This window comes from Rissa tridactyla, chromosome 4 (genome assembly GCF_028500815.1).
Source record: "Rissa tridactyla isolate bRisTri1 chromosome 4, bRisTri1.patW.cur.20221130, whole genome shotgun sequence".
NCBI classification, from domain to species: domain Eukaryota; kingdom Metazoa; phylum Chordata; class Aves; order Charadriiformes; family Laridae; genus Rissa; species Rissa tridactyla.
The window spans coordinates 55,027,825-55,055,626 of NC_071469.1; the positions used below are offsets into that span (position 1 = coordinate 55,027,825).

At 44.7% G+C, this 27,802-nt stretch overlaps 1 protein-coding gene across 3 annotated transcripts in view; it reads right to left on the reverse strand.

Annotated features, from left to right (window-relative positions):
* Positions 1–9,347: 9,347 nt before the first annotated feature.
* PRIMA1 (proline rich membrane anchor 1) overlaps positions 9,348–27,802 on the reverse strand; it is a 54,764-nt gene continuing 36,309 nt past the window's right edge. Inside the window, exons 4-5 of one of the 3 annotated variants that reach the window (XR_008466327.1) lie at positions 16,631–16,861; positions 13,732–13,782 (exon numbers count right to left, since the gene is read on the reverse strand). Coding sequence is in view for 2 of the 3 variants with exons in the window: in XM_054200783.1 (XP_054056758.1) it covers positions 13,683–13,782 (100 nt within the window). In the remaining variant the exon portion in view is untranslated. The other 2 variants (XM_054200783.1, XM_054200784.1) reach the window with 2 other exon arrangements.

Genomic DNA, 27,802 nt, shown 5'->3' on the forward strand with positions numbered 1-27,802 from the left:
ACAGCTTTTCCCTTCAGTGCATTTCCAGAGCGGTGTCATTCCCCGAGGATGGCTGCGAGGCAGAGCTGGAGCGCTCGCTGGGCGGGCAGGATGGGATGCCCATTGCTCAGCTCTGCTGAGTCAAATATTTGAATAAAAAAATGAAGGCATCTGCTGAGAAAATCGCATTTAATTAGAAGGGAATAAAATGGACATGCTGAATAAAAGGAGACCGGAGCTGTTGTGGAAAGGAAGTTGAATTAATCCATCTGGGAATTCTCTGAATAATGATTATCATTAATAATACTGAGCACTTATGTAGCTCTTTTTGGGGTCAAGTTCATTGCTGTGAATCATCACAACAAATGCGGAATGTAGGTCTTTCTAGCATTCAAGTGTCACGTCTCATTTATATTAGTTTTGTTATCGCTATCATATGATACATGGCTGAATTCTGTCTTTGTTACTGCAGGATTTTTTGCCCTCCCCTGCAAACAGGAATTTCATCACTTGTGCATCTCCTTAGTCTGTCTCCTGGCATATTACGCATGGGATAAAATGGGCAGAACATAATATGGAATAGCTGGTTTTGCCTCCAGTGTCATTTAAAATTGTGTTCCTCTATGCAAAAGGAAGTTTCAGACAAATCTTTTATACTTTGGTTTCAATAAACATCCTCTTCTTATCTACTTCAAACCCCAGAACTCTGCATGAAATGCAACAGCACTCCCTTTGGTCTTGAAAGCCTGAACATGAACCCACCAGCCAAGTCCATGGGAGCCCAGCCACTGAAATCAGCACACATAGTGCACCACCCTGTAAAAAACACCAACCACACAACTCTGCTCTCCCTCCTCAGCTCTTCAGATCTGGCAGCATCCGCAGATCCTTAATTGTTAGCAGCTGGGATCATCCGCTGGGCATCATACTTTCTGCAATGCCTTTGATGGCTGGGATCCCCTCTCCAATCCAGCATCAAGGCTTTGCAGCCTCAGCTGATCATCTGGCTCGTGGTTCATACGCGTTATTTACAGGTCATTGTCTTAATTCAGCTACAGTTGAAAACAAACACAGGGCAAAGCAAGATTTTAAATTATTATTCTTTTCCAGGCAAAGTCTAGAGCTACTGATGCACAATCTGACGAAAAGAAATTGGTCCGAAGCAGATCTCCCCTTGGATAGACAAGTTGTTTATGTAAACAGGACAGCAGTGAGCAGGTTTGAAAAACAATTGCAAAAAAACCTATTTTAAAAATTTCTGTTCATACTACAAATAACATCAGCAGGAACATTCCTGGAATAAAGGTGTATTTTACTGGAGCAAATGGGGCTTGAGAGCTGTTTGGGAAAGGTGAATTGGCAGCTGGTATGTTTTAGATTCCCTTTTTTTTTCAGCTTTTCTTATTTTCTACCTTTTTTTTTTCCTTATTTCTGCTCATTAAATGTAAGTCAAGGCAGAAAATCCCTGAAAACCCATTGGTGCAAACTCAGTGCTGATTGTTTTGGAGCTTGCCTAAGCTGATGGAGTGTCATGTTGCCTTCAGCTGCTCGGTTCCCTCGGAGAACGGGCACGTCTGTGCGATGCGTGCTGAATTCAGGCGACGGTGACAGACTGCAGCCATCAGAAGGGATGAGTTGGCTTTTCGGGCACCTCTGGTCGTTCCCGTAGATGGCGTGCGACCAGCCAGCTTGGACGGACACTGCAGCCCCTCACCCTACAGGCGAGTCAGTTCAATGGGCATTCACATCCTCACTTACGTGTCTGATATGAGAAACTGCTCAAAAACAGGAGGCAAAACAGATTTGAAGGAGTTGTCCTGTGGCCACTGCAGTTTTTCTTAACCTAAAAAAAGAAAATGGGTTGTAAGGAGCTGGGGGGGGAGGGGCTTTATGTTTTAATATGTTTGTAGCCTGCGTTTCCACATTCACGTCAACAATGGAGGGAGATGGCCTTGCCAGAAAGTTGGGCTGGGACCCTGAGCTCCTCTCCCGTGTGCTCACTGGACCCCCATCAGGTCCCAGGTTGGGTTTCTGTCTCCAGAGGGGGAAGCTGGGCCTCCAAGCAGCCGCGACCCTGCAGTTGCTGTGGAAGCCTGTGCTGGCCGTGCTGGAGCTAACTGGGAGCTACGAGGATGTGCCGCAGTCTTTTCATTTGTCCCGTTCAGTGGATGCCTGACCAGATTGTGCAAGTGACCTCAAAGGTATTGTCTGTCCAAGAATTATTATTTCCAGAAAAACATTTTTCTACTCAGGGTGAACTAAATTGCACACAGATGGACACACACATACACACAATGTTTTTCTTCAAATTTTCTGAAGTCCTGTTCTGTATTAATTAATCCACTGTCTTTTCCAGAATAAGGTTGGATTTTCTTTAGAAGCTTGTATGAATATGTCCGATTTTGGATGGACTGTTCCGACTCTGATTAATGATTACTATTATTATTGTTGTTGTTGTTGTTATTACTACTACTTAATTTTGCATTATTTCCCACTAGGATGGGCATGTCTACATCATCAGACTGGATGATAACCCCCTGCTGAAATGCCCGCGTGCGGCAGCATCTGCCCTCTCACTATCCATAAATTCAGACCCTGGGAGCCACGTCCCGTGTTGCAGCCGTTGTTCGTGCACAATCAAACAGGCTGGGGCCGTTCAGCCCCCCAGGCATAGGTGCTTATTTCAGGGTAGGATGGGTTGCCATCTGGAGGCGCTGTCTTTCTCCGCTGATGACAAGGCTCTAGATAATTTAGATACATTAAGCACCAAAATTTTAGTTTGGTTAAAAGTAGGTGAGAGGAATCTTGCGTCAGACATTCAATGGCTTTGCACGTCGGGCTTCATAAGTCATAGGTGTTGAGAATAAACACCTTCTCCCATATGACAAATGAAACTGCAATATTATTTATATCCCCCAAGGTCCTGACAGCAGAAGTTGGGCCTGTTCAGATCCCATGGTGCTGGGAAGAAAATGTCTCTCACTGTGTTTATATGGCAGCCAGCACAGTATAAATTTCATCACAAGACTCATTTTCATAAGTTAAAACTCTTATAAAGGGAATGTTGAATTTAGAGCATCCCTCAAAATTATGATGGATCCGTTTCCCGTTTTTACAGTAAATAGCTTTTCAGAGAAGACTTTTTTTTTTTTGTCTCAGAAATGTTAAATTTTAATTCTGCAAAGTGCTTGGCTCCATCTTCTGTGGGATCTTAACAACACAATTCTCACATGAAATTATAATTATTAAAATAAACTTCTGGTGCTTTTCCCCATGCCTATTGCTAAGGAGTAGTTCTACTGCTTTTAGCAGGGCCAGTGAAGCTGGTGGGTGACCTTATGGGTACCATACAGTCTGATGCCTCAGCTGGGGAACTGCTTGCTAAAATTGCATATTTTTTTTTTCTTCCTGGACAACCTCCCTGAATACAGCTGCGGGTCAGAAAGATCATAACCTGAAAACGATGAGTTGCTCAAATGCAGCTGAAAACCCTATTTGGAGACCTGAATTCATATTGCAGGTGATGAGGCATGAGAAGAATAAGCCAACATAGCTGCTGAATCTGTAATTTCTTCATTCAGGTACATTCCTCCACCCCCGTAAAGCCTCAGTAATTCAGATGTGCACTATCAGTACTTTCAAACGTTAGGAAAAGAATAAACCCAGAGATATCTCCCACTCCATTTTCCCATTGCAATTTTTCAAAGGAAAATCAGATTATAACAATTTCCCTTTAGTGATTGGGACAGGGAGAAAAGCTTGCTTCAAAAGATGTCCCCAAACAGTTTACACCACATTGTCATGGAAAATTGCAAATAGTTGCTGCCCACTTCTTGACAGGCCCCATGTGTATCTGTATATCCATATGCGTGGGTCGGTGTGCCTACACCTCGGTGTTTGAGGCGTGTTTGAGTAGCTGTTGAATTGTAGCTTCGTCTAAGCACCGCCCAAGGTACCAGGAAGGTGGAGTAGATTCATGTGGTCATTCGTCTGAGGGATTTCTCATGCTGACGGTTTGTTTCTACATTCATGTATGATCCAGTCACCTGTTTCAACCAGGAGATGTTGAAAATATCCTTCATTCCCACTAACAGAGCGAGTAGGATGATTCTCCTTTGGTGAGACTCTGCTTATCTCTGCTAAGTGGTTTCTCTATTCTACTAAGGTCTCTTTCTACCAAAATATTGGAAGATGGAGCAATCCTCCTCTAAAAGTTGGGCATTCTCTCATTGTTTTAGGCAGAAAGGAAAGGATGAGACGAACGAATCCAACCTCTGCTTTGGTAATGAGATAAATATGCAATGTTCAAGGGTGTCTGGTAGAGCTGGGAAAGTATAGAGTTTTTATTTTGTTGGTAGAATTAGGGGGGGGAAAAAAACATAGAAGGAGATGTGTTCAGTTAGAACGAAAAGAAAATGTGGGGTTGTTTTTGGCAAATCAAAAGATTGTACTCTGGGCCAGTCCCAAACATTTTTGGAGTTGGAATATTCAACTTTTCTGCTGTGTCTCAGTCTATGACATATTTTAATGCCCAAAATAAATGCTTTGCCATTTCAGGGTCCCCTCTTCTCCACTCCATTTCTAAATATTGCAAATGTTTTATGAGTAAAATTCACTGCTAATTTGAACTCAATTTCTAAATAGTTTTGATCCTCCAAAACTCCAGGTTTTAAAGCAAATGAGTTGAATCGCTTTTATTCAGCTCTGCCCTTGACTTTATTCACAGATATTGAATTGATTAATTCTTGGACAAGAACTGACTGAAATTTGGTGTCTTAATTTTAGTAGGAGTATCAGAGATGGAGCAACTTTACCGCAAACAGACTTTTCAGATGATTTACCTGTCCCATTCAAGTGGTCTGTAAGGAAGGGAAATCATGAGTTTCCAGAGGCTTGTAACTGGCAATAAAAGCATCGATCTGCTTATTAAATTTAATCCTTTCTCCAAAGACTGGAGGAATTAGAGATTCTCAATAAAACAGTCGGAAGTTACTGCTGGGTTTTGTTTTAATATCTTTTCCCCAAATATTATTCTTGGAAGCAATGGGATTGGTCTTCCACAGCCCCTAGACAAATACAAAGGTCAGCTTGCAGCAAGCAGTTAGCATGGAAAATTTCAGCACACTTGAATAGGTTATAAGCACAGTGGACACTGGGTCTTCAAATAGAAAGGCTCAAGGAAAGTTACCACTGTATCTGGCATCCACATTTACTTTATGTACTTTTCCAGTTTTTTGCCATCCAAACTTGGTCCCACGTGATGCTTAAAATGAAGAGGGGATAGGCGTGATCCATTCCTGAAAAGTTTTGCAGGTGAGTTTTCTGCACCGGAGATTCCCCAATGAGCCATTGAAGGAACACGAAAGGGATCTAGCCTGCCAGAAAAGTTTTACTTGATGAATGATGATGCTTTCATCACCTGCCTATAAAAGTTGTTACCAAAAGAATGACTTTGAGCAGCCCAAATCTGTGTCCATGAAAGCAGTCTTGCCTGCCAGCCAGCCAGTTGATAGGTTAGCGTGACCCTCTGCTTCCAGCACAGCTTCTTGGGGAGAAGACAAGCAGCTTTCCTTCCCTTGGATTCAGAGGAGAGTGCCTTTAGAGCAAACAAGGCTCTGAAGCATCCTTGTTTGAGGTTCCCCCTGAACTTCTTGCATTATTGTTATACACAGTGTTTAACATCACTGAGCTATCGCTGGGCTGGGTCCCTGACCCCTTGCATCCGCCACACGTGGTGCTGGGCAAGGAGTCATGCAACTCCTTGCAGGCACAGGGATGGGTTTTCCTGCTCTCCGGCTTCTCTAAGTGGGCCTTAGGTCCAGGCAGGACTTTCACCTGCTGCGTGGGCACGGTACCGGGACCTTGGTGATGCCTTTTGGATGCTGTTAAGCGCGGGCAGGAGGAATCCAGCTTTCATCGTCATCATCACCATCAGCAGTTCCCTTCTATTTTGCTCCTCAACGCCTGCCTGCCTTTCAGCTACCACCAGCGAGGTGGAGCAGATGGGTGATCAGGTGTGTTTGTATTTTAATCTCTCTCTAAAAGGAGCGTACATGTCTTGAAATATTCTGTTAAGCAAATGGCTGCAAATGAGGTGTGAAGCCCCCAGCCAGGATATACACCTCCTTCTGCTGTTTGTACTTCTCTCACCGGCCTTGTCCTCCCTTGCACCCCTCTTTTTTTTTTTTTTTTTTAAATTTTCCAGTAGGCATCAATTAGGTGAGGGCTTTTCATTTTAAACATTGGGATTTTTCCTCAGCCTGCTAAGGCTGTCAGGTCTAGTTTGCTGCTGAACAGTTCATGCTTTGGTGCCGGACAATGCATGAATGTTTAAATTGCTTGAAATGTCTAATTGAATTATCCTCAAATTACAAATCAAAATAGGAAAGGCTGTCTCTGGCTCACAGGCTCGTTCACTGGGATGTGTCTGCCATACCACTGCTTTTCTTTATATATTCTTTTCTGCTTCCGACTGCGACTGTGTTAAATGGAACCTTAAATACTGAAAGCATTTCTGTTTGCGTGTGCAGGGGGAAGCGATGCTGAACGTAAAGGGAAATTTATTCACGTTCCGGCTCCGAGTTCTTTTTCTGCTGCACGAAAACGAGTTCATGAAATTTATATCAATGCATAGGAAAGCAAAACAGCCAGCTGCTATTTACAAAGAAACTTCCTTTCTCTTTCAGCCACAGTAATATATAATATAAAATACTTTCAGGCAGATATACATAAATACCATTGAACTGTTTTTCTTTTTTTTATGAGAGCACACAGATTAAGGAAACCAACAAGCCAGAAAGAAAATCGGCTTGTTAAAGCCTTGCCATTTATATAGTGAGGTAGAAATTAAAGCCTGTAGGATTTTCTTTTATAAGTTGTTAAGGGATGCAGAGCTGGGTCTCCGTGCATCACGTTCACCACGTCCAGCCCCCTGCCCAGCAGTGCTGGAGGCTGATCACAAACTCTGGTCAGTGCAATAACGCTTCTTACGTGAGTATAGTGTTTTTATTTATAATATACAGTAAAGTGGGGATCGACCACCCACAACATCATCCTCAGTCGTTTCGCTGCTATACCTTGAGTTGTTCCGCGCGGGACAGTATGGATGCTCACACTGGGATGGGATGGGCAGGGAAGACGGTGGCATGGCATAGGCACTGCTCAGATGCTCAGTCTAATTAGGAGAATTGCTAATTCCCAATGGATATACCAAACCGTGCCACGGTGCAAGACAGGAGCAGCAGGAGAAGTGTTTAAACGCAGCAGAGTGAGTGCTTTTTTAACTAGAAACAAAAATAAAACAAGCTCAGAACATGCCAGGAATCTTGGTATTAATATTCCCAGGTTTTTTTTCCCGAATACTAAAAAAAAATTAACTGGATTCAGGCCACTTTCAAGGGCAACTTCTCTGTTGGCTTGCAATTAGACAATTGTTTCTGTGCTATAAAAATGGTCGAAGAGATAATAGTTACAAAAGAACCTTAAGGAAGTGGCTTAGATAAAATATTTATTAAACGGAAGATCAACTCTGAAGGGATATTTTTGATAGAAAAGAAACATCTGCTAATATTTAGAATATTAACACTTTAGTAACTGAAGGCTAATACATACTAGAACATCAGCTGTGTTTTTTTTTTAAAACATCTGATTGTTTTGGAGGCAAAGATTACACCTGCATGAATCAAGCATGCCCAAATCAGAGCATCTTTCAGGAATGGGGAAAGCTGTAATTTGAAGCTGATTGTACTGGACATCTCTTAAAATGATGTAGACCTTGGCAATGCACGTGTCCAGATGAAACCAGTGAAATGCACTTGATAATGATTGTATATTACCAAAATCACATAATACACTGCATCTCTCTAATTACAAATCTCTTGCTCCCTCTCCAAATAATATTAAACCCTGGTAATCTAATTTCTCTCTTGGTACAGTAAGGCTGGTTCCCAGTGATGGAGCAGTGGAGGAAGAGCACACCAGGCAACACCAAGCTCTTCAGCACGGCAAGTTGCTGTGTCTCCTGTTATTTAGCGATGTTTTCAGTTAAGCTCAAAACATAACCCTGGGTTTTTAGTTAGGAGCTCTTCTGCTGTGCTCTGGTCTCATCAGATTTGTACCAAATACTTCCTTGCTTGCTGAGGAGTACTTGGGTCACTATTTCACATGCTCATGCATTGGTTCCTGTGACCACCTCACCATGACTAAAGTATGGATAAAGTTCAGCCAAATGGCAGTGAGATTTTTCCTGTTACTAGGAACTGATGGACCTCACCTGAATTTCACCAGGGCTGTGCCCTACCTTTTTCTGCTGACTGGTTTCCCAGTGGTCGCTTCCCAGTTGTGGCAGTCTCCTCTTCAAAGTAACGTCCTTTTCTTTCTCAGTGGGCATTTTCTTTCTCAGTGGTCACAGGGTGATTTTAACATGGTGGTTTTCTTTTGCAAAACATGGCTGATATTTAAGTCTGCTGGATATCATGCCGTAATGGTTATTGCTGTAATTCATTAAACTGCCACCTGATCGTTTTGCATCAGTGTTGGTCTGTTCCGAATAAGGGCGTCTTTAAATTGGGATATGAAATCATTCCCAAGGGACTGGCAAATCTTTGTACCGTGAGGGAATCCTGTCCTGGGAATTAAAGGCAACTAAGATGCCCCCACACATAAAATCCCACCCTCCCTGTCTCAAATCCAGCTGACCTCACTTGGGCACCTGAAGGTCCCCGGGGAGTGACTTTAGGCTTAGGATGGAAGGAGGGTTCAGGCTGTGACAGCCCCTGGCTCCAGAGGACCTCATAAACCTGTGCGGGGCGAATCCTGGCCCAAGGATTCGGGTTTAGCTGCTATAAATCAGTGTCGATCCGCTGAAGGACTGGTCCATAATTTGCTTTTGTTCTTGTGCGAGAAAGGGAGGGTGAAGGGAAGTCAGAGTATAAAACTGCACGTTGTCTCTTGCACCAAAATAAGCAGAGTATTATGCAAAAGATAAAAAATAAAAATCACTCTAGAACTTGAGTATGTTTTTAGGGAAACTTGCAGCGCCTCCAGCATAAAGAGAAGGGGTTTCTTGAGCTTTGGGGGGCTGCGGGAATGGATGAGTGTAATTCCTTCTTTTACGAAGCACCAGCAGTGCACACATCTGGGACTGAAACTGCGGGGTTAGATGAGACAGAGCCAGAACCCAGCCAGACACAGGCACGAGCAGCAGCCACGGGCTTCTCCAAAACCAGACCAGGGTTAACCATCAAGCAGGACTTATTTGGGCAGTAAGAGAAGTGCCTGAAGAGGCAATGCAGCCATTCCTCCTTCAGCGTTTCTCCTCAACAGGTAGACTCAGTTCTCAGCTACATAAGCGACAGGACACAGGAAACTTTTTACAAGTACATTTTTATTTAAAATAAAAATTAATTATGGTGCCTTTTTAAAATAGGGTACTGCACAATCTGTATATGCAACACAGTTTTTGGTACGGAACATACTTATTGAGCAATATCCTTAAATACTAAATATATATTAATGGCTTGTTTGAGAAACATGACAACATTAATTCTGATATTTTTTTTCTCTTTAGTCATTTAACCACTGATACAGATTTCCTATAAACAATATTTGTTTTCATCTGTACATGTGGTACACAGTCAAGAAGGCAGATCTTAGAATATTTACATTCATGCATTGATTTAAACACATATTTTGCAGTTTAAAATAATATACTTTTGTTTGTACAGGTGCAGGGAGTATTGTAAATACATATCTACCATAGGCCTGATTCTCCATCGCTTGGCAGCATCTATGGTCATGACCTGGCTGGAGCAGGAGGCCCACACTCTCTTCACATGCTGTGACCATATGGCATGCAAGACTGGACAATTAGGTCTCTGTATAGATATATATCAATATATTTATATCTTATACTTAGTAAAACACTCCTCTTTCCTTCCATGTCTGTTTTTGCAGCACCTATCCAAGGTAGAGATGCTTTCCCGGTCACACCGCTGTCGGGTCTGAGCCAGGAAGGGCGCAGGGCTGGGGCTCCAGCTCCACCTTCCCGGCGCTGCTGAGGACCGAGGAAACTCAACACTTTGCAGCTCGGGCCCTTAAAGTGCGTTCCCTGCTAGTGGTGATCCTTAAGAAGAAATTTGGAGCTGATTTCTCCCTCAGACTGACCAGGGCAGTTTTCTGGGCCTGTCTGGTGGTGGTCAGAGCAGAGCAGTTAATGTCTGCGTAGAAGTTGGCCACCTTTGCATCTGCCTGGGATCCGGCTATTTTGTGAAGGGAGCTGTGCAGGCCTTTTCTATGCCTGTTATTTTAGTGGCTAAAAATAACCTTGAAATGCTTGTAAAGCTGTATTTTGGATCGCCAGTTCCCCTGATCCAGGGTCACTGCTTAGTGGAGCCCTTGTCCATCAAACCTATTCTTTTCCCTTTGTATTCAGTTGTAGTACAACAAGGAAGCACAGAAGCTCTTCCATAAAAGCTTGTCAAGTAGTCTGTGGAGTGTTGACCACAACCTTAAACCAGACCAGAAAACTTCAGAAATCGTTCCCCAACCAACCACACTGCCTCTCTGGCCTCGCCTTTCTGAAGGCTTCTGCTTCCAGTACACTTTTCCAAGAGCTTTTCTGAAGACCACCTTAAATTTTGGTACAGTGCAGTCAACTATACTGAGACAGGAAGGAATGTAATGGCAAAACTACCCCGTGGAGGATTTCCCATCTCTCCCCGCCGTGCCGCTGTGCGAGGGCCGAGGGCAAAGGCTCTGGCCAAGAAGAAGAGTATCTCTCTGCCTGTTTCCTGCTGCTGCTCTTCCTCAGCCAACGGATTAAAAAAAACACACTGGGGAACATTTATTTCTGAAATATTATGGCAACAATGTGCCCAAATACATTTATTTAATATCAGCCTGTTGGATGTACTGATAGTGTAAATCTGCCTAGGCAAATAGGATACATCTGTATCTCTGAAAATTCTGCCACAGAGCTGGGAAGGATTTTCACCTTGATTAAACAGAAGGGTAAACCGAGGCACAGAGAGGCAAAATTGCTTGCTAGTAAACAGCAGATCAGTGGCAGAGTTGAAAACAGATCCTAGTCCTCATATGCTGCTCCTCAAAATGCCCTGTCTTCCCACTCTCCGTCAAGTTTTTATGTTCTCTGGAGGAGACCTCGGGGTCTGGGGTGGGTTTGCCCGTGGTTGATGTCATGCACCAGGGGCTTCTCCAGTGAGGACATTTCACCATTGGCATCACTGACAATCAGACAGCCTTCGGTGACCATCTCTTCAGACTTTTTCTTGCAAAAACAGACACATATTGATGGACATAATGAGCTACAAATCCCTTGTGTGATTTTGGCCTTACAGAACATGCTTTTAAAGCTGTATTAGGAAATAAATAAAATCAGCAACCTTCAGGAGAAAGTGCTAATCCTGAGCCCGTATCATGCTAAACTCATCTGCATTCACACTTTATACTCTCAGCTAAACATGCAACCAGTCTCAAACTATGCCACGTTTAGGCAGAAACAACTGGAGTAAAAAAAGAAAGGCGAACATAGGTAACTACACCAAAATAAATGTTATAGCTCAAAAAATATTCTAGAAATATACTTGCGATATTTTTATTATAGTATTTAGGGGCTAAGTGCTTTAGGCAATCAACATTTGGGATACTAGACTCAAAGTGTAAATTCTGTCAATTTAATCCCACTTTGGATCTAAGAACATATCACTGTGTCTTGTGCAAGAACACAACATGAATATGGCAGGGAACGATCGCATTCCTGGGCAAAGGGTTACTTATTCCCTTCCGCGTTTATAATTGCATTCACTTCTCAAGAAAGTCTAGCCTTTGAAAAATAATTTTATGTAGCTAAACTTCTACATAGCGATGACAGGCTAAAAAGCTAACTGAATAACTCCATAAATTCCTCAACAGCAGTATATAGCAGCATTTCATTTTATCATTGAAAAGGTACTTATATTTACATACACTCTATTGTTCAACAGGTAATATAAAAGTAGAGATGGGCCTGAGCTGAAACTGCTGATTTGAGCATCCCGGAGCTTTTTCGGGGAAGGTCTGCAGAACATCATCTTCCTCTATCGTCAACCCAGACTCTACATCCCAGCGATAGACCAACCGCAGACAGGAATGCGTTCAAAATCAAGGTCCGGTTTTTGCAGTTCAGGCACATCCTTATATAAAACTGAAAGCATCGGTGTGTTGCAGTACTGAGGGACGGGATGGTCGGGGCGCAGCCGCGTCCTGGAGCCAGACTGGGTCGGCGCCTGGGACACAGAGACCGAGTGGTATGGAAGCTTGACGTCCAGACAAGAAGCCAGGGTGGAAATTTGTCTTTCACTGCATCACTACTTTCAGCACAGAGGTAAATGGAGACATACACGTGGAGGTGTGACATGAAGGAAAGTTTTCAGGAGGTGGGGAAAGACCAGCATCGCCTTTATCCTAAGGGTTACTTACTGAGTCTAACCTGAGATCCTACGTGAAATGAATTTGGGTGGATTTGGCTTTGCTTTAAGTAGTCTGCGGTCCACGTCACGGGAAGTACAACACTAAGCTGTGAGGCTGAATTTGGCACGATTGGCAGTCTCTGCCCAGGAGAGGCAGAGACTGAGTTAACGTGGGCACAACCAGCTTACCAAACCCTCAAAAGCGGTCCTCCAAGCCAGACCTACAATGTCCTCGGTGGGTCAGTTCAGGAGACTCGACACTTTCAGGCAACAACACTAACCAGTGAATGAAGAGGACTTCAAAGGGCTGCTAGTCATTTCAACACAATCCCGCCCAAATGCTCATGCCAAGATGCAAAGGACATCTTTCCTGTAGGGTTTTCCTTGGGGAATCAGTGTGATGCAAACACAGAGAGACATGTAGAATTTCACAAAGGAAGAACTTTTTAAAGGTAAAAAATAAAGTGTGATGCAAAAAAGGAGGCTGATTATGAAGTAATAATGTTCAAAGCACCTCTTAATAATATCTCCCTCTCAAGAGCAATGCTATTTGCTAAAATCTTACATTTTGATTTCTTTGCCTGAAAAGTCTTCAGCCATGGAAATTGCATAGTCACCAGACCGCAGATGAATTTTCTGGGATAAGTCACAAGTTCACAATGCAATTTTTGGTTGCTTGATGGCTTAACAGAAACCTTTTTCCCTTTTTAATAACAAAATAATAAGAATGGTAAGAATGAAATATAAGCATACAAAACTGCCCAGGCTGGAGAAGGATGTAGGTGACACCTCCTACCCATGACCCTCAGACCCACTTATAATCAGCTGCTGCCACTCTGGCAGATCACCTTCTCCTCGAAAGATCCTATTTAAGCAGCTTTTTTTGGACGCTCAATTCAAACTGAAAAGTTTTTTGGGGGGGGGAGGCGGGGAGAGGAAGAAGAAGCGGGAGGCATCGCGACATGGCTTTCACGAGATGCAGCATGCAATGCTTATGCCTTTGTGAGGCCTCTTCTCCGGGCAGCCCAGGTGGGCCAGTTTATCCTCCCTGGGAGAAGCAGCAAGCCTGAAGAGCAGCCTGCTTTTCTCTTCTGAATCACTGATGCGTGCGCTATATCTGAAATGAAGTCCTGGGCCACAGAGCTCCTTTCGTTGCCTTATTTCACCCACCTTGCATAATCCGCGTGTGTGCTTTGAAAGTTTACCACCTCCTGCGCCTCAGCGGGGTTCCAGGGATTATACGACCGCATTGTTATCAACTGTTTTGTTGTTTTGAGAGGAGGTCATTGCATATTCAGCCCGACTGGTTCCGTTCTCTTCTTTTCTCATTGGTTTCCTTGGGTGATCCCAGGTTCGGTGATGTATAGGCAGGGTGGGGGGAGAAGAAAGGACAAAGGTAAACATCATCTTTGTTAATACAGATTGAAAGCAAAGACATGTAAGGTGCATCATAACACTGAACTTTTCCTCTCTATTTTCCCTTTTTGAACACGGGTCAAACCAGCAGTTAAAATTTTGTCAGTCCTTACGATCCACCTGGAAGATGAGGGGTCTGGTCCTAAGCCCTGTTGATGGGCTGTTGGTCTCCCCGTGCTAGCCTGTGTATAGATACAGGTGTGCGTGTTGCCTGAGCCAGAGGCTGCTGGAAGGAGAGTCCTCCACCACCACCTTCACCCCTGGAACAGAGGCTTGAGCGCTGGGTCAGGCTCTGCCCTGGGGCAGTCCTGGGCCTTTCTCCTCAAAGTGCAACATCATTCAAACTGGGATGATGACCAGTCGTGCCCACTTGAGGGCCCAACTCACTCACATAGACGTCATAAAAACACCGTGTTTGGTCACTAGGAGAGGACTCGTCTGACCAGTGTAGATTTGTACATCTGTGGTGATCACCCCAGCCTACCTTCACGCTCAATGGAGAGACAAAAGCACTTTAAAAAGACAGTTCAGAACAGCTTAAAGTGGATACCCAAAATAAGTCAGATGCTTTGTGTCCAAGGCATTCGTGTTTCTCTGCATTGTCTGTGAAGCAAGGCCAGTTTACTAACGCAGATGTTCATGTTATGTTCTAGGTGTCTGAGTTGGTGACTGAAACACTGTGACCTACCAGTCCCCCAGTACCAACCACTGAGGCACCTCCTTTTTGTTTTGTTTGGTCACCGTTTGGTAACACAGGCCAGGGACACCAATGCTAATTGTAAGGCAACTCAGGAAATGCCCAGCAAGTGCAGAAATCTAACAAACATCTGCATATCACGGAGCAAAATCATCTTATTTGGGATTTTAAAATGACTCTGAAAAGGGAGACCTGAACATAAGTCCTGTAATGGACCACATTACATCATGGAAGTGTTTCCCCCACAACTCCTCTCCTCAAAAGTGGTGGAACCTTTCCTTTATTTAAAGCTAAATCTGTACACACAAAAGGAGCAAAAAGCTTTGTGCTTCCCAGGCGGATATTTCAGTAATTAGTGCCTTGAGTTTAAGGTGCTTCTAAGGGCAAAAAGAGGACCAGATAAACGAAAGTAATGCAACAATCGGTCTGTGCTATTGTTCTTGACGGTGTTTAACAAAACAAACAACAATTAAAAAAAAAATAGTTAATGACATTTATTTTCAGCAAAGTATTAGTGAAAGATTTGTGGAGAATGATTACAGGAAGATAAATGCGTTTTGCTTGTAATCTCAAAGAAAATACTGCTGATGATTGTAATATGTTACACCGCTCTTCAGCTGGTAAGAGTTAAGTCTTGTTAATATGGGCTGCGATTCCAGCTGTTAGAGAATGGAAACGGAAGGGAAGGGGAGACTAAGAGCTTTGTTGAACCCTTTTTCAGCCATTAACATGCTGTGCCTGTTTGTATCTGACACAAGCTCCTGCGGCTCTGTCTTTCATGACATTGTAAAGCACCCATCCACCCTGCCACATCCCTGTCAGGAGGGACGGAGAATCGGATGGCAATACCTCTCTGATTTTTTTCCTGTGCGGGAAAAAACGATGTGGCTGTCTTCAAACTTCTCTGCTGCTTTCAAAAATTCCTTTCTTTTTTTTTCCTGTCCCCCCAAACCCTGTTCCAACCCTGACAATCAGCTCTATGAATGGTCCAAAAAATTAAGACATTTTGGCCACTTCTGATTGCTATCTGTTTCCTGTTTACCCCTTTTTCCTTTTTTCGGTATCCTATGTGTTTCTGCACCTCTCCAGTTCCATTTTCTTTCCCTGTCTAGCCTTCCTCTTCTTTCTTCATGTTTAAAATATGTCTTCCTCTCATTTTAATCTACATTCTTCTTTTTCCTTTCCTCCTCCTTTTTCCCCTTCAATTTCTCTTCCTGAGAGTAGCCGTTTGCTCTTTCCCCTCCGCAGGCTGCTCTCCCAGCACAGACATGGGAGGGTCGGAGACTCTCCTCGGGTGGTGAGACCTCTCTGGAGACACCGGGGGAGAGGCTGCTGGTGATATTACACCGCTGGCACTAGCACACATCGAAAGTGCCTTTTTTCAGAGCCTGCAAATAGCAGAATGGAGATTTTATCAGGGTTCTGCTTCCGCCTTATCAGCCGCTCATGGTTAGCGCTAGCAAAGCGGGGCAACTACTTTCTTGGCTCTCAATGAAATGGCTATTTGAGGCATTTATTAATTTATTTATTGGCAGACACAAAAGTTCGGGCTTGGAGACTAATCGATTTGTTTCCACAAGCCCGTCAGACACGGATTTAGGGTTAAACTTGCCTCAGTTCCACCATTTGAATCGCTGGCTTGGCAGACTTGCGTGCACTTGTCACAGTGATTAAGGCTGACCTATGTATTTAGATACACAAAGTCATTTTGGCCTGTTGCGATTTTTAAACTGCCCTTTTGCATTAGGGCAGCAGCTCTTTTTGTGGCACTAGCTCTGTGTGTCACTAGCTATTTTATTTTTTTTTAACCTCAAATTTCATTGACTGTTGAGATCCAAGCACGCAAGTTTTCCTCTTACACACCAAGGGAAACCCTTTTATCCTATTTTCTGCCTGATAAACCAGGTTATGTATGATCTTCCTACATGTAATACTCCAAGCCCCCTTTCATCGAAGTGCTGTGGCCCTGTATTTATGCATTTCCATTCCAGGATTGCTCTTCATTGGTAAAAGGGATGTTTCAGATTAGTGAGGGAACGAGTAGGGAACTATTCGTACCTGACATACTCACTTGGTGGCAGGCGAAACAGGCTGTTTGCTAACAAGTGGTTTGCATTGCTTTACAGTATGATTTGCTACACATCGTGCTTTGATGTTTAGCAAAAAAATTGGTGCACTCCTCGCGCCAAACATCTGCGAGTGAAAGGTACATGCAACTCTGCACAGCTTAGTACACGCCTGAAAGGATGCTCCAGAATCCGTAATGACCTCTCCACCATGCATGCATTAGTTTGTATGAGTCCTAAAATCAAGAAAGCATCAAACAGCCATTTAACAGTGTATTTCACGCATCAAGCTTCAATTTCAGATGAGGTTCTAATCACTTTATAAATCTTATTTATCAAAGAAATTCACATTGTCTTGTCATATTGGCTTGTACCGCTTCTCTGCAGAGTCCTCTGTAAAGGTCAACAAAAGGATGCACATTCAAACATAATTTGTAAATTGTCTTTAGAAAATTTCTTAGAGGAGGTGTAGTTTTTGGCCCTTGATCATGTCTGAGCACAAAACTCGACATATTTGACAAAATAGCCTTGAGAAGAGAAGAGTGAAAGGGGACCTCATCAATGCTTACAGATATCTAAAGGCTGGGTGTCAAGAGGGTGGGATCAGACTCTTCTCAGTGGTGCCCGGTGACAGGACAAGGGGCAACAGGCACAGACTGCAACATGGGAAATTCCACCTGAACATGAGGAAAAGCTTCTTCACTTTCAGGGTGCCAGAGCACTGGGACAGGCTGCCCAGAGAGGGTGTGGAGTCTCCATCTCTGGAGATATTCCAAACCCACCTGGGGCTCCTGTCCAACCTGCTCTAGGTGACCCTGCTTTGGCAGGGAGTTGGACTAGATGATCTCTGAAGGTCCCTTCCAACCCCTGCCAGTCTGCGATTCTGTGATTCTGTGAAAACCCTCCCTGACAGCTTTGGCTACTGGTATAAATTTGGCACAGTCCTACTGTCTGCAAGGCAGTTGTGCGGCAGAGTACTAGGGGAGCGTTTCACCTTGTGTCTCACTTGTACACAAGAAAATCTCTATATATGACTTTTCAGACAAAATCAAGCAAAAGCTGAGCAGGCTGTTAATTTAATCAGAACTTTATTATGCCTTGTTACTTATAGGCTGATTGAAGCTTTGAGGAGAATAGATCACCTAGAAATGGGAATAAAAGTCTTCTCCAGAAGAGTAAACTACAACAGAATTTAAAAGACACAATGCAATCCACATGTTCATACTCTTCAAGGTGCTTTGTGCTTGGAAGAGATGAGAGTTAAGAATAAAACCTGATTTCATAAGACAAGCCTGAGCTTTCCAAACCTGTTTCCTGCTGCCTACCTCCATAGCAATGTCTCTGTTGAGTGCCAGTGCACCATGGCCAGCATCCGGGAAGGTTGGGCCCCAGGGAAACCCAGCTAAGCTAGGAGAGGGTGACTTTGGGCTGGCAGCAGAGAAATGAAGGGATCTTAAATTCATCTCCTTCTGGGGTCCCCACACATGACTCCGCACTGCCAGGAGACACCTGCCTCCGCTCGGGATTTGCTGCCCTGGATTATCCTCCAAGGGAAACACCTATCCTGTTTCTTACAAAATGGGAACAGAGTGTCATTCTTCTTTTAAAATGCAGTTAGAGGAGGAAAGGCCACTTTGCCCTCCCTGCTGTGTGTTGTTGGAGCCGATGCCCAACGCTCAGAAGACCACAGTGCAACTCCAACTCCTTCCTGAGCAGTGGTGGCTACCACCACCAAAGGGGAAAGATGTTCTACCGGCAAGCATCACCAGGGCTTGTCCGCCCCTCCTGTGTTGGCAGTGGCATGTGCCGGGTCGCGTGTGTGCCTGCCGGTCCCCAAGGCAAAGCAGCAGAAGGGAAGAGGCAAATCAGAGAGCTGGAGATGTATTGCTTATACGTGCAGCGACTTCAAAGCTCTTCTCCATACTGATGAATATTTCATTAGCTATCAACACATAAAAATTAATGATTTTCAATAAAATTGGGTCTCATACGACACACCCATTCGCTTCATAGGATTGGCCTATCCTGAGGCGCCCCCAGCGCACAGCTGAAATATCCCATCTACTGATATACCAGTAGAAACCCAACTGCAGCAGCATCTTCCTGGCTTACAAAAGTTGCCCAAGAAACAGGGTAAATACCTGGTAGGTATATTTTCACTCAGCTTCGTCCCCTGAGCTAGGATGCTTGCGGTATCTATGGCAGCTGTTTAGAGCTCTTGGCTAGACTTCGCTGCTGGAAGCCCAGACAAGATGATGGGTGGGCTACAGTCATGCTTCAAAAACATCCTTATTTAGCAGATACAGGAGAGGAAAGGAAGAATAAATTTTGCAGTGCTGTTCAATTATTGGACCATCTCTCCCAGTAACCTAAATGTTTGTAAGAACATAAAGAACGTGAATGGAGGCTGTTTACAACTCAGTGCTGTGGGCGTTCATCAGACAGCTGTTTGATTCATGCTGTCCATCAGCCATCAGAGGTGAATCAGTTCCCGTGATAGCAACTGGTGGGAGAAGCAAACTCGCTTTCTAAGACTGGTCTGTGAACAGGGCCCTTGCTGGAGGGCCTCAGTGCACTGACAACTGTTGCTTTCTGGGACATAGCCATCAAACTTGTGTGCAGCTGCCCACCACGAGCCTTGCCTAATGACTAACGTGGTCTGCCCAGCCTGGCGCTGTGGCCCAGACACATGGCGCTCATGTTAGAGAGGGACACGTCTCTGGACATAGTTTCCAGAGTCATGGAAAGAGAGTCACATTCTGACTTCTCCATTTGACTGTCTCAGAGCAACCATAAAAATTCAATATCTGGCTATTTATGAGTTGACAATGTGAAGCCAGAAATCAAAAAAGAAACCCTAATGATGAAAATTCTCCAAGACCTTAGTTTTTCTCTATTACATTAGTTAACAGCCATATGTGGACCATCTCTCTGTCCAGAAAACAAGGAGCATACTATTCAATGCTTGTAGGAAGAGGTTACTGGCTCAACTACCTCCCACGTACAAAGCAAATGTTTCACAGCAATAATGAAAACCAGCTCCGTTTGGAAAACTCTCAGCAACGCACTCACTACTGCTCACGGTTTGTCAAGGACTGGTGTTCAATACTCCCAGTCTCCCAAGGCTTTTACGTGTGTTCCCTGTATTTCCATCTCCAGTCTGGTAAGTTAGATAGTCCAGCATCTAAAAGACACAAACTGTCTTGCCCCGGTGTTTCTTACTTACCATCCCAATAAGTGACCTTTTTTACTTACTCTTCCAAACTAGAAAGTTTTATAGGTAACCTGGATGATATTACCTGCACTGTTTGGAAGGACCGTGTATATTGGGTTACTTTCCACTTTGGACATCTGATGGAGGTCTCCTTTTTCAAGCTGCATTGCCCCTTTGCTCCTTTTATCTTCTGTGAATCAGAAAAGGCCATTCTTTCCCTAGAGACCTTTGAGTACTTCAGTCTTAGCCAAACTAGTGGTCAGCTGATAAATAAGATTTTTCTGGAGAAAGTAAGCAAGCAATTTTTAATGTCTTCAGACCTTTCCTGTCTCTCATACGTGGAGAAGGGGAGAAGATATGTACAAGTGCATGTGCTAGGACCATTATGCAAAACGTGAAAGTCTCTTTCACAGCACTGCAAGTCATGTTGCATCAATAGGCTTTGATCTGGCCCCGAGATACCGTCTCCTAAGGCGAGTTTCTTCTCTTCTGGCTGTTCGCATGAGCTCTTTTCAAGCCTGCAATTCATGGCTAATTTGGCTCTCCCTCACAGCCATTTTTAAATGACCAGTTTCTGGAGTATATTTAAGGCCCTGGAGGCTTGTGGGCGATTTCTGTTTTCGGGTGTTTCACGCTCCCCTGTGACAATCAAATCCCACTTGCTGTGCACAGATTGAAGATCTACCCTTTGCTGAGTGCTTCTCTCAGGGGGAAAAAAAATAATAAATCCATACGGAGCCACTCTGCAGCCGTTCATCAGCACTTCGAGGTTCCCTGAGCTGGTGTGCTCGCGTGCAAAATGTGGTGGGCTGATCTCTTTCTGCAGAAGTGCATCTATCCCAGCCTGCTGAAGTCGCTCTGGGTATACCTGAAGGGAGGACTCGGCCTGTTCAGATTGCAAGTAATTGAAATAGATTGCTGAGCCCCACATGTAATTTAAGAAGTGCAAGTTTAGCCTTCATTTATTTTCAGCAGTGCAAAGTCAGAGTAATTCCACAGGCTTCGGTGGACTTGAGGAGGATTTGTTCTGATGTTACCACGGAAGATCTGTCCCTAGGAGACTCAGGTGATGCAATCACTTTTCCTATTAGGTCTTCAATTAAGCTAACTTCAGAATTATGCTTCTACGCAAAACCAATCTTAAGGAAGAGAAGCAGCTCCACTATTAAGATACAGGACTATTAACCAACATAATTGATAAAAGTACTTTCAGTGACCCCTCACATTACAACCCATTCTTTGCATTCCCTATAATGATCTTTAAAAGGTTTTATTGACTGGAGGGATATTACAGCTGACGTTATCCATCGGGTGTTCTCAGTGCGGAATGCATCATCGGTATGTTTTGATGACAAAAAGAAAAGAAAATGAATGGGCCTAATGTAAAAAAATGAGCTCATGTTGCCAGCCTTCCAGCCTGGCAAAAAGCCACAAAATGAAAAAAGGAGAAGATATTAAACGTATGGAATGAAGGTACCTGCTTCAAACAAAACAAAACCATGTCTGGAGGATGGCCACGGCCATGGACGTGCCTGGCAGTGTGCTACGTGTTGGCAGAGTCCTTTGGGGACGAGCTGGGCACACTCCTGCTCCTCAAAGGCCTGTCCTGCCCCAGAGCCGTGTAAACAGCTAAGGAACGTGCACGGAGCTCGGCTCATGGTGCATCACAGTCTGCCAGGCAATGCAGAAACAGCCTGGGATTGTCACTACATACATATGTCCTTACAAAAACGCACCTTTATTGGAGGGGGAAATGGAAGAGGGAAAGGTGCAGGAATCCCCTGCCACTGGCTGGCTGTTGGTGGCCTGTGCTCCAGGTCAGGGTGACCATCAGCACAGGAAAAACATGGGGCTGGAATAACAAGGGGCAGAGAGAGGAGATGAGCGAGGGCTGCTCTTCACTGCTCTCTCGCCATCTCTAAAGGACAGTATGTCTCTCAGCAGCCAAGCGACCGTAGATATCGCCATTTTAGGCACTGAACTTTTCCACCTCGAAAACAAAGTTGATCTTCTGTGCTACTTTGTGCCCAGATTTTTTGCTGAATGTAGATAACTGCCTTGCTATTTGATCCCTTGCAAACATAGGCACAAACCTGAATGATGGACTTGATCCATGCAGAGGAACAAAGCTACTGCTATGTCACAGAATCATTTAGATAGAATTTCACAAAATTATTTAAATAGTAATGGTTAATTTCTGTGCAGATGAACCAAAATTCTCTGCAGATTTTCCATTATAAAAACTTATTTAATAGAAGAGTGTCTGCAACACAAATAAATGCAAGGAGCTGAGGAAAAAAACCCCAAACCCTATAACTTGTAAAATGAACAGACCTTTGCAACTATCTATCTAGATCACTTTGCATTTGAGGAAATCTGTCGCTGACACCAGCTAGAGTAAGACCACTGATTTCTAAGCAGCTGCTTCTGAATTTCTCCACTCACAAAAAAGAGCCTGCAGAGGCAGACCCTTCTCGTTGCAGGATAAATGCAAACCCCAGTACCTAAAGGGGGCCTACAGGAAAGATGGGGACAGACTTTTCAGCAGGGCCTTTTGTGATAGGACAAGGGGTAATGGCTTTAAACTAAAAGAGGGAGGATTTAGACTAGATATAAGGAAGAATTTTTTTACACTGAGGGTGGTGAGACACTGGCCCAGGTTGCCCAGAGAGGTGGGAGATGCCCCATCCCTGGAAACATTCCAGGTCAGGTTGGACGGGGCTCTGAGCAACCTGATCTAGTTGAAGATGTCCCTGCTCATGGCCGGGGGGGTTGGACTAGGAGACCTTTAAAGGTCCCTTCCAACCCAAACTATTTTATGATTCTGTGATTTAGCCAACAACTCTGCAAGCTGGACAAACCAGGAGCATCGTTCTCCAGCCCAGCCATACTGGAGGGGGTGGCCATGTGCCAGCCGGCGGAGGGGACAGCGGAGTCGGAGCGAGGTAAGCGTGCGGTGGAGCAGGACCACCCCGGCAGATGCCATCTTCTCCCACCCGCTGCTCTGCCCACGCTGACCTATTGCGCGTCTCGCCTTCCCGGCACGGCTCTCCCGAGCGGGGAGCTGCGCGCTGCTTAGCAACCCCGGAGCACGATAAATATTTAGCAGTAAGTACTGGAGGGTGCAGAGAAGGAAGGACGGAGAAATCAGAGCGTGCAGCCACACGAGTGGTGGCAGCACGGCTGTGAGGGGCTTGAGGGTGGCTGCAAGAGACTGACGTGTGCCTGAGGAGCGTCGCAGCTCTGCAAAGGGGGACCCTGTCTGCACCATTTTCCCCCCGGCAGCGTGGCTGCATGGCAGCAAACAGCCCAGCAAGGCGGGGGGTGTGATGTGACCTCCCTTCAGAGCCCTGAAACTAGCTGGTGTGGACAAGCACCCCTGAGCCTTCCTTTACCAACAGCTGCTCCCAGCCAGGGCACGGAAACGCTGAGGTCTTGTTTGCACACCAGGTTGTGACTAATTAGACGAGGGTGTGAAACTAATGCACATAAATGACAGTGGGAAATCCACCTGCCGTGGTTGGATGCCTCGTTACCTCTGGCTGAGATTCCCTGCACAGGAAGATGTGTGTCCAAGCGCGGCTCCTGCCGTTCCCGGAGCTCTACCTTTCCCCAGGGTCTCTGCGCATGGAAGTCCGGCTTAGAGCCAGGCATCAAAACCAAAGCCAGCAGAAGCCACAAATTAGAGGATCCAAGGGTGGCACCAAGCCAAGGCTGCCGGCCAGAAGCGTGCCGAAAGGTCAGGTAGGAAGGAGGTACCTTCTGCACAGTCAAACCTGGGGCAAAATGGGGGTGATGCAGGAAACAAAGCTCTGCAGAAAACAAGGGAAGGCAGAGACTGGGGGAAAAATGGGGTATACACGCAGGGCTGAATAGTCCCGAGTGTCCTGATGGTTGTTGGATACACGTGATGGGTAGGGGACCGACTGGTGCTTGGCTGCTCCACGGTCAGGTCTAGAGCAGACTGAGTCCGGGCAGAGCCTGCCTGGGGCAGTGTGGGGCACACGTGGGAACGGCTGGGGCATTCCCATACTTTTCTGGCTTTCTCATTCTAACTTTTGGGATTTTTAGAGCTCCTGCAAATCCACCCTGTCCGCTGAACCCACCGGGAGCTGCAGTTGTTCAGCCACTGGAGAAATCAGGCGTTACTGCTTTTACTCAGGCTGCACTGCAAATCCTTCGTGGAAAGGAAAAGGGGGCTATAAAGGCACCCAGCAAGTTCCTATGGGATTCTCATTGCGCAGAGGGAATTTCTGGGTGATACAGAGCTGGAGTAATGGATCTACGCTCCCACCCCACTACCATGGGTACAATTTCCTTTGAATAAAAAAAAAAAAAGATTGTCCCAGGCACCCCAGGGTGCTGTGCTGGGTTCTTGCAGGCTGTAACAAACACAGGCCTAAGCTCAGATGTCCCAGATAACAAAGCCAAAAACTTCCTTCAAATGTCCCTGCACACTGTGCTGGGTATATCTCAGCCACAGTTGTGGCTTTTCACCGGCAGGGCCAGCCACAAGTGCCCTCATGTCAGCTTGTAAAAAACTATGATTGGCTTAAAAATTATATGAATTTCTAAGAAAAATGTATTGCTTTGCCTTACAGCATTTTGAATATGTAAGAGTCTTGAGTATAAAGTCAATTTTTAGACTATCAGGTGAAGAGAACCTTGATCTCATATTTATTCAGATTTCTTCAGAAGTTACGGCTTCAGGAAAGAATGTAATAAAAAGCTCATGGTAAACCTGGCAACTCTCCTATACATTTCAAAACTTTGGTATCCACTTGTACCTTCTAAGCGTGCTGGGGTAAATCAGGAATAGTTCAACCAATACAGTTAGACCAGCATGAGTGTTATATTCTGGCACCAGCCTGTGAATTCCACCCGTGGCCATTTACAGAGTTGCACCGGGGCAGTAACTGTACAACACTTGAATCTATTGCACGACTTCTGCCCATTCCATGTGGTACCCTCGTCTGCAGTAGAAAACAGAAAAACAGCAAGTTTGTTTCTGGTCACAGTGAAAAGCTAATTGATCACAGGATAGGCCACAATGCTCTAGAGATTTCTGTTGGCATCTTTCTCAATACATCACAAATTAGGATTGAACAAGTGAAAAATGATCCATAGGAGAGTATTCTGTGAAACACTGGATCGCTTGTTTTACGCTAAAGACTAAAGCCTCAAGCCTCCTGAAGGCTTCCAGTGTTCCCACTTATGAGAAACAGTGGGGCATTTTATCCATTTATGACAGCAAACTTTCTCCCTAGCAGAATGTGACTTTGGTCTAACTTAAAAGACACAGAGAAATCCTGCCCTGTAATAGTTATGGAAACATGTAGTGCTTATAAAAATCCCAGACTGACAGCCCTGAAGAGCAGATCCTCCTGCTTATCCGACCAACACGTACTGCACAGGCAACAGCAAAACAAACTTTCCTGCACAGCACTGCCCATGTGGTTTGGCTCAGCCATCTCTCTGCATGAAAGGCTATTTTATCCCCTTTACTCATCAGCGCTTGACTTGTCAAATGAACCTGCTAACAAGTAGCAGCAATACTTTTGCTATTCTACTCCAAAAAATGAAGCCAACCCTTCTTCATCTTGATGCACCCAACAAACGTTGGGCAGTGCCAACTATTAGTCCCCCATCCAAAATCCCCAGTGATGCCACTGAATCAGCAGAATTAATACGGCAGAGCTCTGGCATCTTCACTGAGCTCGGATCAAGTTGTAAAGCTGTTCAGCAACTTGTCTCATACATGCTACCCTGGAAAGTGTTGCACAACCAAGACCCAGACTTCAATACTCTTTGGAAGAACAACTGCTTTTCCTTGTATAGCATTCAGTTTTCATCAAGCTGGGCTACATTTAGTTTAATAAATAGCACTAGCTTTGAAAGAATACAAGAAAACCAACAAGAACTCAGAGAGGTTGTGGACTCTCCATCTATGGAGACATTCAAAACCCAGTTGGACACAGACCTAGACAACCTGCTCTAGCTGACTTTGTCAGAGCAGAAGGTTAGACTAGATGATCTCAAGCTGTCCCTTCCAACCTCAACCATTCTGTCATTCTATGAACTCATTTTTTGATGGTTAAAAAATGGGATTTCCTGCAGAAAGATTAGTCGTTCAGGGTATTTAAATTGTCATTAGTAGATCACCTGCAACCTCATTCCAAGGATGGGAGTAAACTCAACACTGGCAGATGATTAGGCATAGAGGCTAAGCTACACACGGGGATGTTGGGCTTCGGTTAGAGGTGACAGAAGACCTGGACAGTGGCTCTCAGTGGTAGATGCTGATCGTTCATCCAGTGCAAAAGACAATCAGGCTACAGTGTGACTGTCTTTTTTCCTTGCTTTTCCAAAATGTTGAAGTTTGTCTTTTTTTCAGCTGCCCTTAGTGACATTCCCAGGTCTTCCTGATGAAGACCGTATTCCCTTTTGAGTGGCACTTCTTAGGCGCTGACCTCTTTTGCAGAGCTGAATTGGTTTGATGTCAACGAGTTGCATCAAAGACACTGATCTGCCCTCACAGACCTTCTTCTTCTTCCCTTTGAGTGTCCCTCACTCAAACAGTAATATTAACTCAGCTTTTCCACCGACTATCTTTATCTTCTGAGCAATTACCGTTTCCCAGACACCTGCTGAGAATTAAGGCACCACTTCAGTATGAACCCTTCTAATGTGTCAGAGAGAACAGAAGAGATTAACAATCTCAATTCACCTTGACCTGTCTGTCATCAGCCCTGCCGTGAATATCCACTTCAAAGTGATTAAGTAAGTTTAGGATGCTCTTCTGTCTTCTCTCCCCGCATTGAAAAGCATTGTTTTGTTGCAATTAATAATGACTTTGGACTAGATTGTGCTCAGCCTCGGTGCTTCTCATAGGAGATGGCCACATGGAGGACTACACAGTCCTTGCCCTTTGGGGGAGCGAGTGGTGCTGGGGGAGAGGTGCGGGGCCATGGCCTGCTGAGCAGGACATACACCCCTGCACTATGGGACATGTTCTTCCATACATAGCAGCTCTCTACAGACCCAAATCCCACTTTTTACCCTCTTTAAACAAGCCTCGGTGTTTTCCCCTCTCAAGCACCTGCCTCATTTTGTTAAACAAAACCAACTTCCAGAACCTTGCTCCCACTACTGACACCTTGCAGTATACAGGGCCCATAAATCATATGCTGAGTACCCTAGAAAATAACCTGAGCAATGAATTTTAAGGCAGTTTAAATATGACCTGTCATTTTATTTCAGTACAATGTTTTCTTCCATTTAATTATTATTTGAAGGTGAACTCAGCGCCTATTTAAGGAAGTGCATATGTAGGCATTTATAGCACATTTATCTCAAGCTACAGAACACACACAAAACTGTTGTGGCTCGACAAAGTTAGAGTAGTGAGTAAAAGGTATATCATGCAAAACTTTGCTATCACCAGCCTGCTTTCTCTGCTGACTTAGCAAGAGGGCTTTTTGGCAGCAAACCCTGTGGTAGGTCTGAGAGCAGAGGTATGCATCCTACCTAAAATCCTGCAGAGCCCAGGAGTCACATCCCAACAGGCTGTTCATTTCAGACTATATGGATGTTCTGGAGATACTAAGTACAGGGTTTTCACATGTTGGGGAACCATGTGGAACACCTCCTGCCAGGTTGTATAGCTGGCGCATCAGCTGGCATGGAGACCAGGATGCTCAGCTTTGCTTTCCTCTTCGAGGTTTGAGAGATGGCTCCAGTATCTTAATTTTATACAGGGTGCCAGGGATTTATTTTTCCCCTTTTATGTAAATATCTTACTCCTCTCACAAACACTGCCACACCAGAGAGCTTCAGAAACAGATTACATCCTGCAGGTCCCTCTTTCCCCCGTTTCAGTTGCTTATTTACCAAACAACTCCCGTTAATCCTCTTTGCTGCATTTACTCCTCACTTCCCTCCAGTCTTACTGTCTTACTATTAT